The 14,619-nt window shown below is 40.5% G+C and overlaps 1 protein-coding gene across 2 annotated transcripts in view; it reads left to right on the top strand.

Annotated features, from left to right (window-relative positions):
- The first annotated feature begins 1,011 nt into the window (after positions 1–1,011).
- Positions 1,012–14,619, top strand: part of LOC104927297 (leucine-rich repeat transmembrane neuronal protein 4) — a 97,214-nt gene continuing 83,606 nt past the window's right edge. Inside the window, exons 1-2 of one of the 2 annotated variants that reach the window (XR_002042738.2) lie at positions 1,012–1,989; positions 9,595–11,219. Coding sequence is in view for 1 of the 2 variants with exons in the window: in XM_010741339.3 (XP_010739641.2) it covers positions 1,986–1,989; positions 9,595–11,156 (1,566 nt within the window). In the remaining variant the exon portion in view is untranslated. The remainder of the gene's footprint in view (positions 1,990–9,594; positions 11,220–14,619) is intronic. The other variant, XM_010741339.3, reaches the window with a different exon arrangement.

The following is a 14,619-nucleotide window of genomic DNA, read 5'->3' as shown; positions in this document are numbered from 1 at the left end:
ATCCTACACACTGCTCCTAAATGGTACACCTGCATGTCCAAAAGTAAAAATACTCACTGTTAATGTTTAGAATATTAAATAACGACCTTTTAATGTTGTGGTTGACCAAGGTTCCATTTTTTAAGTAGTAGTGGTACTATGTTTGATGGAAAATCTTTATATGCAAACATAGTGAAGAAATCTTTGTTTTGCCACTTAAATGTAGCAGAGTTTGGAAAAGGAAAGCCCCAGCACCTCTGATAAGGCATTTCATGAACAAATTGTCATATTTAAACGCTATTTATGGTTGCCACAATGCCAGCTAAGCTCAAGTCTGAAAGAAAGGAGCAACATTAGATTAGTAACTCAGTACAGATGCAATGCACATTAAAAATTCAGATGCCTATTTCCTCCTTAAATACACACAAGCTTTAAAAAGGCTGCTGGGGTGACGCAGAGGGAGGCCGCTGTCGATTAAGTACCATTGCATTTCCAATACGGGCTAGTGCAGAATGTTAAGTAGAATTATGTTTATGACTTCTGGTTCAGTCGACCCTCATAACCCGTTCACACAGAAACTCAGAATCCGAGAACACTTCTTAGAATCAGTGCAGTTAGTCACTCAAATGTGCCATTTCAGCACCATGGACAGCGTCCTGTTATAGTATAGCTGTTTATAGCTTTATGTGTATGTGTATAGGCTACTTGTGAAGCCAAACTTAAAACATTTACCTCAAACTGAGTTTAAACTCTCAAACAAGCTCAAAGTGTCATCATTTTCCAAGAAAATGTCCTCACTCTGAAGTCCTAACATTCAAAATGGTTCTCACAAATATAGAAAAACACACAGTGCAGCAAGATACTGGTTCTTATGCAGGAAGCGATAACTAATGAATGCCTTACTATTAACAAATGTCATCTTGCATCCATGGATACTAAATACTGAGCTATGATAACATTTCTTAAAAACACACACACACACACACACACACACACACACAATTTCCTCTCGCCGAAGCAAACAATGAAGCTGTTAAAATGAAGGACGCTTGCAATATTTGGTTCCACCGTGGTGGTGACGGGATTATTTTAGGTTTTATCCGTGCTGACCGTCCTTAAAACGGTGCCACAATAACGTTTAACTCACGGTGCACCTTTGGACGAGCTCATGGGTCGCAGTCTCACCAGAAGAGGGCATTCCTATTCTGCCTGACAAAGTTGCCTTGACACGCAGACGTGATTAACAACAGCGTCATGCTGTATTTCAAACCGAGCAACAACGAGAGTGAAAGGAGCATTTGGACAAAAAGGTGGATATCTGGATATTTGACTATTCCACGAGACTCAATGACAGCGTTTCAGAGAGACTTGTGGATAACCGAGCGTTACTTTCCTCTGTGCGCCATGCGCGGATCAGACTGAGCATCCCTGAGAATATAGACGCCAGGGTTTTACTTGGGAGAAGGAATCTAAGGGCTGCTTGACTCATTTGGAAAATTACGCCTTGTTATTCTCTTTTCTTCTGTCTTTTTTTGTGCACGCCAACGTTTCTGTTAAGTTCTGTGACGGGATTTTCGCGGAATCTCCATGCGCATGTAAGACTGACATGAAACACTTGGATGTGGCTTCGTTATTGTCTGCGCCTACTGCAGTGCTCTTTTTGGCTGTAACTTGAAAAAGAGAGAACGATTCATTTCCTCTGAAGACATGGATAGGGAGTTCTGAAACCGGATTTTTTTTTTTCTACCCGTTTTAATCTGGAGTTGGAAGTAAATGACATTCGCCCCGATTCACTTGTACGCTTATAGATGCAGAACTAAACCGGATAGCACATCCAGGTCCGGGAGAGTAAAGGGCAGGTGCGCTTTGGAGTCAGCGTCTGCGCGGAGAGACCGGGCTAGTGGATTAGGACGGTACCTGTCTGTGGAGAGCGCGTCATGCGGACTCGGATGTCGCGCACTAGAAGCCATTAAAACCTGTAGGCTGGAGCTGACAGATAAGCGGATATGGGTAAGTTCTGTTTATGTCACCATCTTTTTTTTTTTTTTTTAAATCTGATAGCGTGTTTTAAAATATACTCAAGCTGTGCTTCATTCTCATAGCACACAACAAATTGTCTCTTCCGAGCAGAACCTGGTTCGAATCAGACGCTTGCGTCAAAAATGGTCGTCTCCTCCAATGCACAGTTCTGACATGTAATAAGGGTTTTGGTGTCTTTTTGCCAAGTGGTTTCGGGGAGGTTGAGGAATGTGACTGAAGCCTGTGCTGTAGCCTGTTAGTCGCAGAGCTGCAATGTGCTTTTCCTCCATTTCCTGACGGTATGTGGCTTATTAGAGACTTAATTCGGGGGATTTTACAACCCAGTGCGCTTAAAGATCTGCTACTTTAAAAGCCAACAAGCCTGTTGTCCTTTTATTTATTTTATTTATTTTTTCCTTGACTACTTAGACTGTCTGCCTCATTGACATGGACGGAAATGCTAATGACGGCAAATGTTGGAAGCCAGTCAACTTTATAAAGCGTGGCCCTGCATAATCATTGATTGTCCTTAATCTGTACGCACGGAGCCTATTGTCCAGTTTCAGCTCAGCGCAAACGCCTCCCCAAAACTCTTGTGGGTTGAAGGCACCGGTCGTGCAGGTTTTGCTTAGCAGACTGATTCTCATTCAAGAAAGCGGTCTTTTTTTCTGCACCTGCTATCAAGAGGGACTCTCCAAATCGAGCATAATACTGTGCGTCCATCTATCAATACTATGTGTTTCTCTCGCTGTTTGTGTGTACGCCTCTCCTTAAGTATTGCATGATTATATTTCTGTGTCTGCGCGCGTTCATTTTCCCATCTTATGTTCAGTGTTGCCCCGTTCTGTTTCCTCTTACGCGTGCGCGTCGGTTACACGCTCATAAGTCCCCCTCCTCCTCCTCCTCCTCCTCCTCTCTCATCCCTCACACGCACACTTTCTTGCCTCCCTCATCTGTCCCTCTCTCAACATATAACTGTTTTCTCTTTTGTATTATTCCACCCTCTTCCCCCACCAAAAAAAAAAAAAGCTTGAAATAATTCAGGCTTGTTCTCCATCACTTGCATTCTCTTGGTCTGATATTATTGTCTTAGGTAGCCTAATCTCCTCAGCCATTCTTAACTAGCATACAGATGGCCAAGTTCACTGGTGGTGCTGTGCCATTAATTGTGAGGCCGCATGATATATCGACCCACAGTGGGTTACTGCACCACATCAATATAAGCTACAACGGCACACAAAGCCATACAGTATAGGCTGCGGAGCTCAGGCGCAATTTATGTGTGCTGCCAAAGAACCATATATGGTTAATCAAAGAAGTCTGCTTTATGGGCCTGTTTCTTAATGTAATATCACAGCATGTAAGATAACCCTTGCATACTTGAGGTGAAGGAATTGTGACTGTGACTCACACGTGCCTGTGTCCAGGTGCACAGACCGGACCAAAAGCCCAACTTTTGTCAACCATATAGCTTCATGCTGTTGCCCACAATTATTTGAAGATTACATGGCACTGTAGTCTCAGTTATCCACCCAGTGTAGCTGACTGTGATGCTCTTCATTAACAGCATGCAGCGCACTTATGTTTCATGGACCATATCATTAGAGTTCTGCTTTGCAACAATAGGGTAAGGATCGTAAAAAAAAAAAAAAGCCAAAGCAAAGAGAAACAGTCACACAGCTTTGAGATAAATTAAAAGAGTCCAATAAGATTTCACACACCTTCCACATATCTAAAACATACTTTTTGCTTTGAGCAAAAGTAGGACCATCTGTGTATAGATGCCAGTATTGGCTCATCTGCAACTTCACGGTTGCCAGCAGAGGGTCATCTGTTGCCTATACAACATATGACCCTCTGTTTGCCCTACAGCATCCAACAGATGGCATTGTTGAAATGTCAGGTGTATAAGGTGAAGGGAGGCGATCAACAAGCCCTTTGAGGGCAATATGTTGGCATTTGTTATTTACATTTGCTCATTTAAAAAAAAATCAATAGTTTGCGAAACACATGGGATCCAGAATCCATTATCCACAGTAGATACTTATCCTGTTCGGGTTATTTTTAGGAGCTGGATGAGCTACCAGCTGGGTACATGATGAAAATGTTCGTACTAAAATAATCTAATGTACAGCAATGTTCGACAATGACCTCAGTCTAAGAAAACTAGAAATAAAACAAAATAAAATGAAAAAATAAAAATAAAAAATAGCATTGCCTAAGTGGGAAACAGACCAGGTTTGTAATTCAGCCTAATAGGTTAAGAGGATGGCCCTCAGTACAGCCGATGTGCAAAGCTTCAAAAGGAAAATGTGTTTTTGATGAAGCCATTCTGCAATATGTTTATACCTCTACACTTGTAATGAAACTTAGTAGCAAAATGCATTTCCTATCTCCTAACCCGAAACCTAACCATTACCACTAAACAAACCTAACTTTTTCCCTAAGTTTTAATCTTCAAACAGAGATTTTGTGTAGTGGTCAAAATACCTTTCCAAAAAATATGTTCCCACTGAAGATCTCATCTCTTGTTTTTAGTGTTTTGGAGCCTTTCGTCAAAGCTGTGTTCCATGCCCGCTGACACAATGACATTACTGTGGATCCATTGGGTCAGTTTGACCAGGATGCTGGTCTCTTGCTGGGTATCCAGGGTGACATGGTATAGAAACAAAACACAACCATTACAGTGAAATATGAGGTTACAACACAGTTTTTTTATTGAATTCTAGCACCTGGAACAGAATTTCAATTATTATATGTCACTTAGAAATAGTGATAGAAGAGGTGCTGATGTCTTCTGGTTATAGCTTATTTAACTGCATATTTACCCATTGTTTTCCAAAAGGGATCAGATCTACAAATCATTTGAGTTTCACAGATTTGGCAGATTCATCAAGATGCTGTGTTGTTACAGTAATCATAATGAAAAGTACTTCAGTGAAGTCAGAGCCAGAGAGAGATTAGCCCACTGCAGTACAGCAAAGGTTGTGGGCTCAATGGAACTGTTGCCACCCAGGGAAATCAGGAACCAGACAAAAGGCAAAAATCAAACAGAATACTGTATATATGATGTTTTGGTTTATGACGATACTCCCAGCAGTGCTTATCTATATTCCACCTAATCAGTGCTATAAATACAAGACAAGCACACCAGGACACAATGTTTTTCAACCACTGTTGAAATGGGTTTAACTTGGCAGGCCTTGCTATCATCTCAAAGATAATTGGAGACTAATAGGATGGCTTAGGCTAGTCTGGGGACGTCCTTCCCTATGTGTTCCGGCTGCTGTCCAGTCTCTATGTGCAGTCAAGGCTGAGGTTGGTAGCATTTTGTCAATGACAGGCAGCAAATAGGAATGAGCCACTTGTGTGCACTCAAAGTGCACCAGTTAGCGAGTCCATTTGCCAAGTTATTAAGCTACATTTGGTTTTATTTTAGGTCAGCAGTAAAGTGCACTTACTCGCTCTATGTGTTAGGGTTGAGAGGCAGAAATAGCTATCTTCTCGTGCTGAGGACAGCAGGGCTGTCTGCTGCATAACTAAGCATTACGCACATGCCTTTGGACAAACTTTAGCTTTGACATATCCAGACGTGTTATATTTAGACAAACAACTGGAGAAAGTGACAAAGAAAAATGAGAAGCACACATCGATATGTTATTACACCGAGCCTGAAAAATAAAGCGAGAAAAATACCCATCCTGAAAGTTGGATCTGAAAGCTAGTAAGAAAAAAAAAGGAAAAGAAAAGAAAGATGGTTGAGGAGGAACAATGGAAATCAACAAGGGAAGCGAACGGGCTGAGGCGATTCTTTTTGACCATGCATAAAAATAGACTTCACATTATCAAAACATCCTGATGGCCGTAGGGTTCAAGGACATGCATAACTAGCACATTTTCAATATGAAATGAAGGAGAAAGTGTTCATCTAAGTAGATACAGTATAAGAACAGTAATACAGGGAGGTACATCAGTTAAGAAGTAATAGGGACACAAACTCTATGAGTGACACCTCAGAGGGTGACTTGTGCTCCTTTGTGAATAAGATTAAAGGAGTAGTGTGGAAGGAGAAGGCTTACAGAGGCATTAGCGCACAGAGCGCTCATTAAACCACATACAGTGTCAGTAAGGGGGGAGAGGTGTCTTGTGAGGCAGGCTCAATCTGAAAGAGATGGTGGAGTCACTTCTAGTAAAGCATATCTATTATGCACATGGGAAATAAAAGCAATGGGGGGCTGTTTCTTTGTCCTCTTGGGATACGAGTCAAACACAAAACATGCATTCATGTTTTAACAGCCCACGCAATCTGTTCCCCAGTCAAAAGTGTCTATTAAAATTGCTTTAATGCACATGGAACATTACACATGGGCACCGTCCTGTATCAGCATTCTTCTACTGTATCTATCTGTTTTTGTTTATTTAGTTGTTTTTGTAAGCCCTTTGAGGCACAGTGTTGTCGGCAAATTAGTTAAAGTTCCATTCAGAAACCCGAGAACAACACATTTACTCCACTCAGACACTACATCATGTTGTGATCATCATCCTTCTCTCTGGAATATGTATGTGAAATCACAAATCGTGTGATCCGAGAGGAAGAAAAAATGATTGATGTATCTGCTGGTATAATCAATAGCCAGCACAAATTATCTGTACAGTTCTTCAGTTTCCTCCATCTGTAAGGAATGATGAAAGATTTCTCTGAAAACAAAGAGTAAGTCTGGGTCTCTCTCCCTCGCAGTCACAACTCTTAGACACGCGCAAACACACACACAAATACAAAAACCCATATGGGATCAGCAGATGCTTGGCAAGGAGCGAAATGGCTATGTTCGATAGCATATGCTGTATGATTCCTCTCAGCCAGTCTATGTCAGAGAATTATTTGTGACAAATCCATCAAAGACTACCAAAAATATAAAAAAAACTAAAACTGTGCTTATTTCCTTATTTGCACACCAAATATTCTTAAAGCCCAGAGTTTTAGCTCGAGTTCCTCATCAGTGTCACACATCTGCATATAACACATTCACTTTTACAAACTGGTGAATTGAGCATAGCGCCTGCCAACACATCATACATTTTCTAAGATAATTAAAGTATGGACCACTTCTATCTTGACATATTAATCTTATCTTACTGTGATAATGGTAATAAAGTCCATACTTGATTATATTGCCTTGAGAAACACGCATAAGTAGTGAATCCTCCCTATACCACCTCCTCAAGGGGAAATCAATGTATCTTAATGACAGATCATTAGTGGCTCTGTAAAGGGGAACGATTTTAATGGAAACAACTCTGTCTCACCTCAGAACAAGGAGTGATATCACAGGAAGCTGCTGACCACTTTTCTTCACTTTTCAAGTAGTATCTAAAACAGAACATCTACCTCTCTGAAATGCAAAGTACTTCATACATATGTAATCATTATCCACAATGCAGGACATGCCACATTTGGCATTCCGACAGTTGTTTTCAGTAGCAGGAGATGAGTTGCGTAACTCCATAGGGTTTACTGTGTTCTTTATTTCAACCTGTGGAAAGCAGAAGCGGTGATTCATGCTGAACCTGTGCTGCTTTGCTCTGGTTAAACATGAAATGGCTGGAGTCTAAATTGAAACGCCTCCAGGATTGTATACACAACCATCAGCTCTTGAATGTTAATTTGGTCTGTACAGGCTGCCTTTCATGACTTATCTGCCTCTGCCATTTGTGCAATGATGGCTTATGGGATGACTAAATATATATATATATATATATATACAGATAAAGATATGATTGAGTAAAGTGCAAGTTGCTTTCCTACAACATTGATTGTCAGTGTGTTATTATTGTAAATATACAGCACACATGACATCAAACCAAACAGCTAAGACCATGTAATTTGCAGTAATCCACACAAACTGAACTTTTCTTCGAAACCAAATATAAAATTGGTTTTGTGATTGAAATCCTCAGTTGAGTCGATCAAAGCAAAGCAGTGTGGCCTAGTCATTTGTTATTTTAAAGCTTATTGTCAATTCTAATCCATGGTTTACAGTTTCAAGAGTTGTTTTCAACATTACGGTGATTACGTCATGTTGAGCTACAAGTCGTGAACTTACAATACACTTTCTCAGAGTTCTAAACAAGTTATGCTGTTTTTCTGATAACGTGTTTGTCACTGTCATGGGGAACACATTGGTGTCAGACAAGCTGCTGTAACTTCAGACTACCTGCTATCTGACCAAAATATTCACCACAAAAGTGTGCTTGTAAGAGATTACTCTCTTTCTATATATAATACATATCAGGCTGATTCTGATATCTTATAATATCTGCAGCCTCTTCTGGAAAAAAATACATTTATATTAAAATAGCATTTGCTGAATCCTTCTGCCTGTTACCTCTTAATCTATATTAAGATTAAAGAGTTCCCATCGTCTAGGTGCCTTGGCGGGTGAGTCACATTATTCAGAGCCTCAAGCAGTTTTCAGACCTGAATGCAACAGCAAAAACTAAACTCATATGTAACATCTATTGAAATTAAAGAAGCATACATGCTTGTTAGATAACTCTTCCTCTGATACAACCTAGACACATGTTGGACTATGATATCTATAGCTGCAGAAACTGTAGGCTGGTAAAATACCAGTTTTGATGAATTACTGTTAAGCATTCTCCTCAATTGTTCAATTTGATGACTGGACATAGGTGTAAATAGGTGTGACTGTAGGGATGGTGAACATGGGTTATGAGGGGTCATGTCATTAATATATGTGACAACTTTGGAGACTAACAAATAAATGCAAGGAGTTTCCAAGATATGGAAAAATGGACCTCAAAATCTAGAAGTGGAAAGGCATAATGATACTGGATGAATATGACAGCTTTGGATATAGACAAAGTGAAGGGGCCTGGTATGTAAAGAATAGAAAGGAAGATGATAGAAACTGCACAGAGGAATATGATTCTGTATCTACGTGACTACTGATATACTATAGTTGTAGATATCTCTGAAAGGAAGTCTGGCCATTTTGGAAAAAAGAGAGAGAGAAAAAGGAAATAAAAAGAAGAATCCTGAAGGGAGGCCCTGAAGCGTGGCCCTCATTTTGAAGTTCTGGCATCTCCACATCAGTCGGGATGGAGAAAAGTCTTTCATCCTTTAGGATATAGCAGCAGTGATGTATCATTGTCTTGACTTTTATAGCTTAATGTTAGGTTGTTTGGTGACTTTTTTTTTAAACTTTTTTTTGGCAAAGGTGCTAGTGTCCTTCCTATACAGATGCACACACATTAATCATAACACTAAATATGAGTGAAAACACAACTTTTCACTTTTTGCAGCAGTATTGTGACTTGATAATAAAACAAAACTACCCCTGTGTACACGCATCTGATGCTTGCCTCATGATACCCCATGAGTGTGTATAAATATATCCACATATTTTATTTTCATAAGATTAAATAAATTGTAGCACATAGGACTGTGGAGACCATCCACCATCTATCCAATACTGAACACTGGGAAAAATAAGAATTTTTGAAATACATACAAAATTCATCTCCTTACCCTTTCTCCTTTCTTGTTTTCCTTTGCACCTTCTCCTCTCATAGGCTCTGCTCTGCGACGTCGCTGGCTAGTGGTCCAACTCCTGATGCAGGTGTGGCTGGCAGCAAATCCATCTTTGAGTGAGCGTCCATGCCCCAAAAGCTGTCGCTGTGATGGAAAAATTGTCTACTGTGAGTCAAGCGCCTTTCGCGATGTCCCCAAAAACCTCTCAGGAGGCTGTGAAGGCCTATCTTTACGCTACAACAGTCTCGCCAGTCTTCGTGCAGGACAGTTTGTAGGCCTCAACCACCTCATCTGGCTCTACCTGGACCACAATTACATTGCATCTGTGGATGGAATGGCCTTTCAGGGGGTCCGCAGGCTCAAAGAGTTGATCCTAAGTTCCAACAAGATTACATCCCTACACAACACCACATTCCACCCTGTCCCTAATTTGCGTAATCTGGACCTGTCATACAACAAACTGCAAGCCTTGCAGCCTGGGCAGTTCCAGGGCTTACGAAAGCTTCTCAGCCTTCACATACGCTCAAACTCTCTAAAAATCATCCCAGTGCGTCTGTTCCAAGATTGCAGAAATCTTGAATTCCTAGATTTGGGTTACAACCGCCTGCGCAGTATCACTCGGAATGCATTTTCTGGCCTAGTCAAGCTCACTGAGCTGCATCTCGAGCATAACCAGTTCTCAAAAATCAATTTCTCTCACTTTCCTCGACTCTACAATCTGCGGGCTCTTTACCTGCAGTGGAATCGCATTCGCTCAATGAACCAGGGCCTGACCTGGACCTGGGCCTCCATCCAGAAACTGGATCTGTCTGGGAATGATCTGACAGAAGTGGATGCTGTAGTTTACCAATGCCTACCCAACCTGCAGACCCTTAATCTGGACTCCAACAAGCTGACCAATGTCTCCCAGGAGGTTGTTGATGCCTGGATCTCCTTGACTATGATTAGCTTAGCTGGGAATGTATGGGACTGTGGCCCAGCGATATGTCCTCTGGTGGCCTGGCTGAGAAACTTCAGAGGGGCAAAGGAGACCACTATGATCTGCGCTTCCCCTAAGAAAGCCCAGGGGGAGAAAGTGATGGATGCTGTTGAAGCTTTTGGTGTTTGTCAATCAAACCCGGCAACAACTCTCACTGTCAGCATTCCTCCAATGCCATCCAGTGTACCTGTGCAGACTGATCATCACCCAGCCATTCTGGCTTCACCGACTGGTTCTGGAAAGAGAGGAGAGGGATCTATCAGAGGCCCCACATCATCAGCCGTTACCCCACCTGTTGCACTTCCCCCAGAGCAAGACTTGGAGCCTGTGTCCTTCCATAAGATTGTGGCTGGAAGTGTTGCCCTTTTTCTATCTGTTGCAATGATCCTGTTGGTAATCTACGTGTCATGGAAGCGCTATCCTAGTAGTGTCAAGCAGCTGCAGGAGCACTCAGCAGCGGCCCGCAAACGTCGCAAGAAAGCTAGAGAGACGGAGCGCACCTTGAGCTCTCCACTGCAGGAGTACTATGTGGACTACAAGCCCACCAATTCTGAGGCCATGGATGTGCTTGTCAATGGGACCGGACCCTGCACCTATACGATCTCAGGCTCCCGAGAATGCGAGGTATGACCCACACCACCGCCACTTCTCCTAAACAAAACTCTGTCCACAGCAAGAAGACCGGAGGTAATTATTTACACTGCTTTGATAGCTGATAAATCTGATACTTGATTACTTAGCCTCACACAGCAGGTTAGGTAAATACTGTGTACCCATGGATTATTATTGAACGAAGCAGAGGTGGTTTTAGTGTCACTTTGTGTATAACAAGATATCTCGTGTTCAGATGGGGGTTTGATAATTTGCTTAAATCGTCATCTCTGTTGAGATGCAACTGTTTGTTTTGCCACAAAATTATACAGAAATACAGAAAAATGAGACTGATTACATTTCCTATTCTGCATAATCTTGAGCTTAAGCTTTGCTGTTTTATGATAAGACTTTGTGCTTGTTGAGGTACTCGTTTGCTTTTTTTTTGCTTTTTTATTTGCTTACATATCACAGGCTTTGTGCTTTGTGTGTTTGCTCGACAGCTTTTTAGTTTTTGATGAGCAGTACTGTGTAGTGAGAATAGTTGAATGGTGGGAAGATTCACTTTTGGACACTTGATGTGAATACTAAGAGGATTTTGTCACTGAATAGAGCTTCCCCTGAGCTGATGACTTCACACTTTTCTTGACATAGGTATGACTCAAGATAGTTGTTGGAAAATATTTAATGCTCACAGTCCCCCAACAGCACTGCCTTTCTGATTTGTTTCCTTCCTTTCCACACGACTTGCTGAAGTTAGTCACTTGTTCCCTCACTGGCTTAATTGATTTGTCCCACATAAAGCATAATGCATTCTTTCACTGCCCTTGCACACTTTACCTCATGGAAATGTGTGACACACACAGAGAAGGCAGTAGTGTTTGATAGTCCCTGAAGGAGTGAGAATCCTTTGAAATCTTTTATACACAGGCAAGTGAATTTCTTCAAAACAGTATTTACAGACTACAGCAATGAGGGAATTCCTCCTTTTCCTTTCAGCTGCTACATTCTTGTGTACCTGACATACGGTGCCGTTTTTGTTTATATCTTGTATTGTACCACTGCGTATCTGCAAGTTTCCCCATCTATAATGAAGCAAAGCTTCTGTATGAATGTATTTCTCATCATTGTTTTACTGGCCCTGTGATAACAGTGGAATGGGGTAAGCCCACCGAGATGATCAGGTAGCCCACCCTCTGAAACAGGAACCCAAAAGTGTAAGACATATTTTTGTCTAGCTCTCTATACATTCTCACTTCACCAGCCCACTCATACTCCTAGAATTTCTCAGAATTTCTATGGTATGAATTTCTGGCAGGCTCTCTCTGGAGGAATGACTGTAAATGCAGAGGTTTAAACAGTGTGGAGGAGGAGGAGGAGGAGGCGGAGGAGGAAGGTTCGATCATCCACATTCTTTTCCATTTTTGTTACGGGCCGTCTGGCTTTCCTAGAGGCTGGTTACTTGATAAGTGATATTTGCAGGTTGCTCGCAGGTTGATTGTAAAGAGGGACTACAGATAACAGCTGCCATTGTTGTTGTTTGCCCTGCCTCCCCCATAGGCTTTTAGTGCCTCCATTCAGCCTACAGTTCAGTGCTACTTTATGTTTAGTGTGAATTTTAAAATGTACAGAGTTTAAAAAAAAAATAGAAGATGCTGTTGGTAATGATGTTTTTCAAAGGCTGTGCTTAATTCTATACAGTGCCAAGCAACCTTCAATTTAAATTATGTCTTCACATGACCTTGTTTTGATACATCTTTTGTGGCTTTAACATGCCATGCTTGAAGCCGACAAATGTGCAATTTCATCTTATTTTCACAACGGGAAGCACAGTATGGTCTCAAGCCAACAATATACACAGAATGTACAGAGGCTAGATATGATAGCACTTGTCACCTAACATATAGTATGCTGCAAATATGCTCCAAAAATATTTATTATTATACTATTTATTCTGATTTTCTTAATGCAGTCCAAACACCACCACCTATAATTTAAATGATTAGTTAATCTGATTAGCAAATTATTTTACTGCCCACAGTTAATTATATTAATATCAAAAAGAAAAACAAACAAACAAAATCTTACAACAAAGATGAACTTTAAAAAAAAGAGGTTATGGTTATTGATATTCTAACTTTAATTTAAAGAAATGAAAAGTTAGATAAATATAGATTTAGCTTTAATTTAGCCTAGGCCTTTTTTTGAAAATAGTTAAGTACTTAGAGTAAGGATTATGGCTTAGTATGGATCCCCAAATTACAAAGTTATCTCAGGGGTCGTAGAATTAGCTCACTCCTGTGTTCTGGGCTCTTACAAAATGTAATACTTATTGTTAACAGTGCTTGTTAGAGAATTGTTATGGTCAACAGTAATATAGGAAAACAATGGTTGGCTATTGCACTGAGGATCTGGAGGAATTAACTGCACTATGTAGGCAAAAGGCAAAAGGTAAAAATTAAAATACATTGATTGTCTTCCAGTATGTCATACTACATATTGCAAGGAAAATGGCTGATTGTCATTCCCGATGCCCCATGGCAGATGGATCAGACTCATTATTAGACCCATACTGCACGGTCACGGTAGGCCATATAGGAGATTTTATCTAAAGAAGGTGCCATCTCCTTCCACTCCAAGGAACCCCACACAAATTACCTAACAGCCTCTTCATCAGTGTAATCTAGAAACAGGCCTGCCATTTACCACTGAAATCATTGCATCTACCCTGGCCTTTTATCTTGACTTGGTTGAACTTGGCAATTTAGCTAACTCTTTCATCCTGTGAGCCAAGTAAAGCAGGAATTAACCCTGTAGCGGGCCAAGAGCCAAATGAACATTACAGAAGCAGCAGAGTGGAACAATGTAGAAAAAAAAGAAAGTAATGAAATATTTGTGATCTATGCTCTCATATGAAGGAATTGTTGACCAAGAAATACAACTCAGAAGACAGAAAAGAGTTCAATTTTTTTCTTTTAATTTAGGGCAAAACAGGAACAGATCAAGCAGTAAAGAAAGGTAATAAAGCTAAGACTAGACAGTAAAAAAAATAAAAAATAATGAAATATATTATCAGCACTGTAGGACTTTGAATAAAACAGAATTTAAATTATACAATTCTAGTTTTCATGAATAATCATTTGATCACCAAATCAGATATTCTCCATCTCCATAGCGGCGGGAGGGAGGCTTGCACACAGGTAAATGTAAATCAGGTCATTATCTGAACACACGTTTAATCTTAAAAAGGTGAGATGTGTTCATAACATACTGTGAATATCAATGATCAGAAATGTGAACAAATCTAATCTAAGTATCACTGATTAATAAAAAACAAAATTCAAATGGATAGAGAGCCCTACAGTCAGCGTGTTCTTTTAAAGTACTCTGGATGTCCACATACACGCTTAAATTAATGTTTTAAACTATTTTAAACTATTTATACTGGATAGGAATTTAGACAGACATGTCATCCATTTGAAATTCCTATACAATT

The sequence above is a fragment of the Larimichthys crocea genome, chromosome IV, assembly GCF_000972845.2.
Source record: "Larimichthys crocea isolate SSNF chromosome IV, L_crocea_2.0, whole genome shotgun sequence".
NCBI classification, from domain to species: domain Eukaryota; kingdom Metazoa; phylum Chordata; class Actinopteri; family Sciaenidae; genus Larimichthys; species Larimichthys crocea.
The sequence above is the reverse complement of the archived record's forward strand: the minus strand, read 5'-3'. Positions and strand labels throughout refer to the sequence as shown.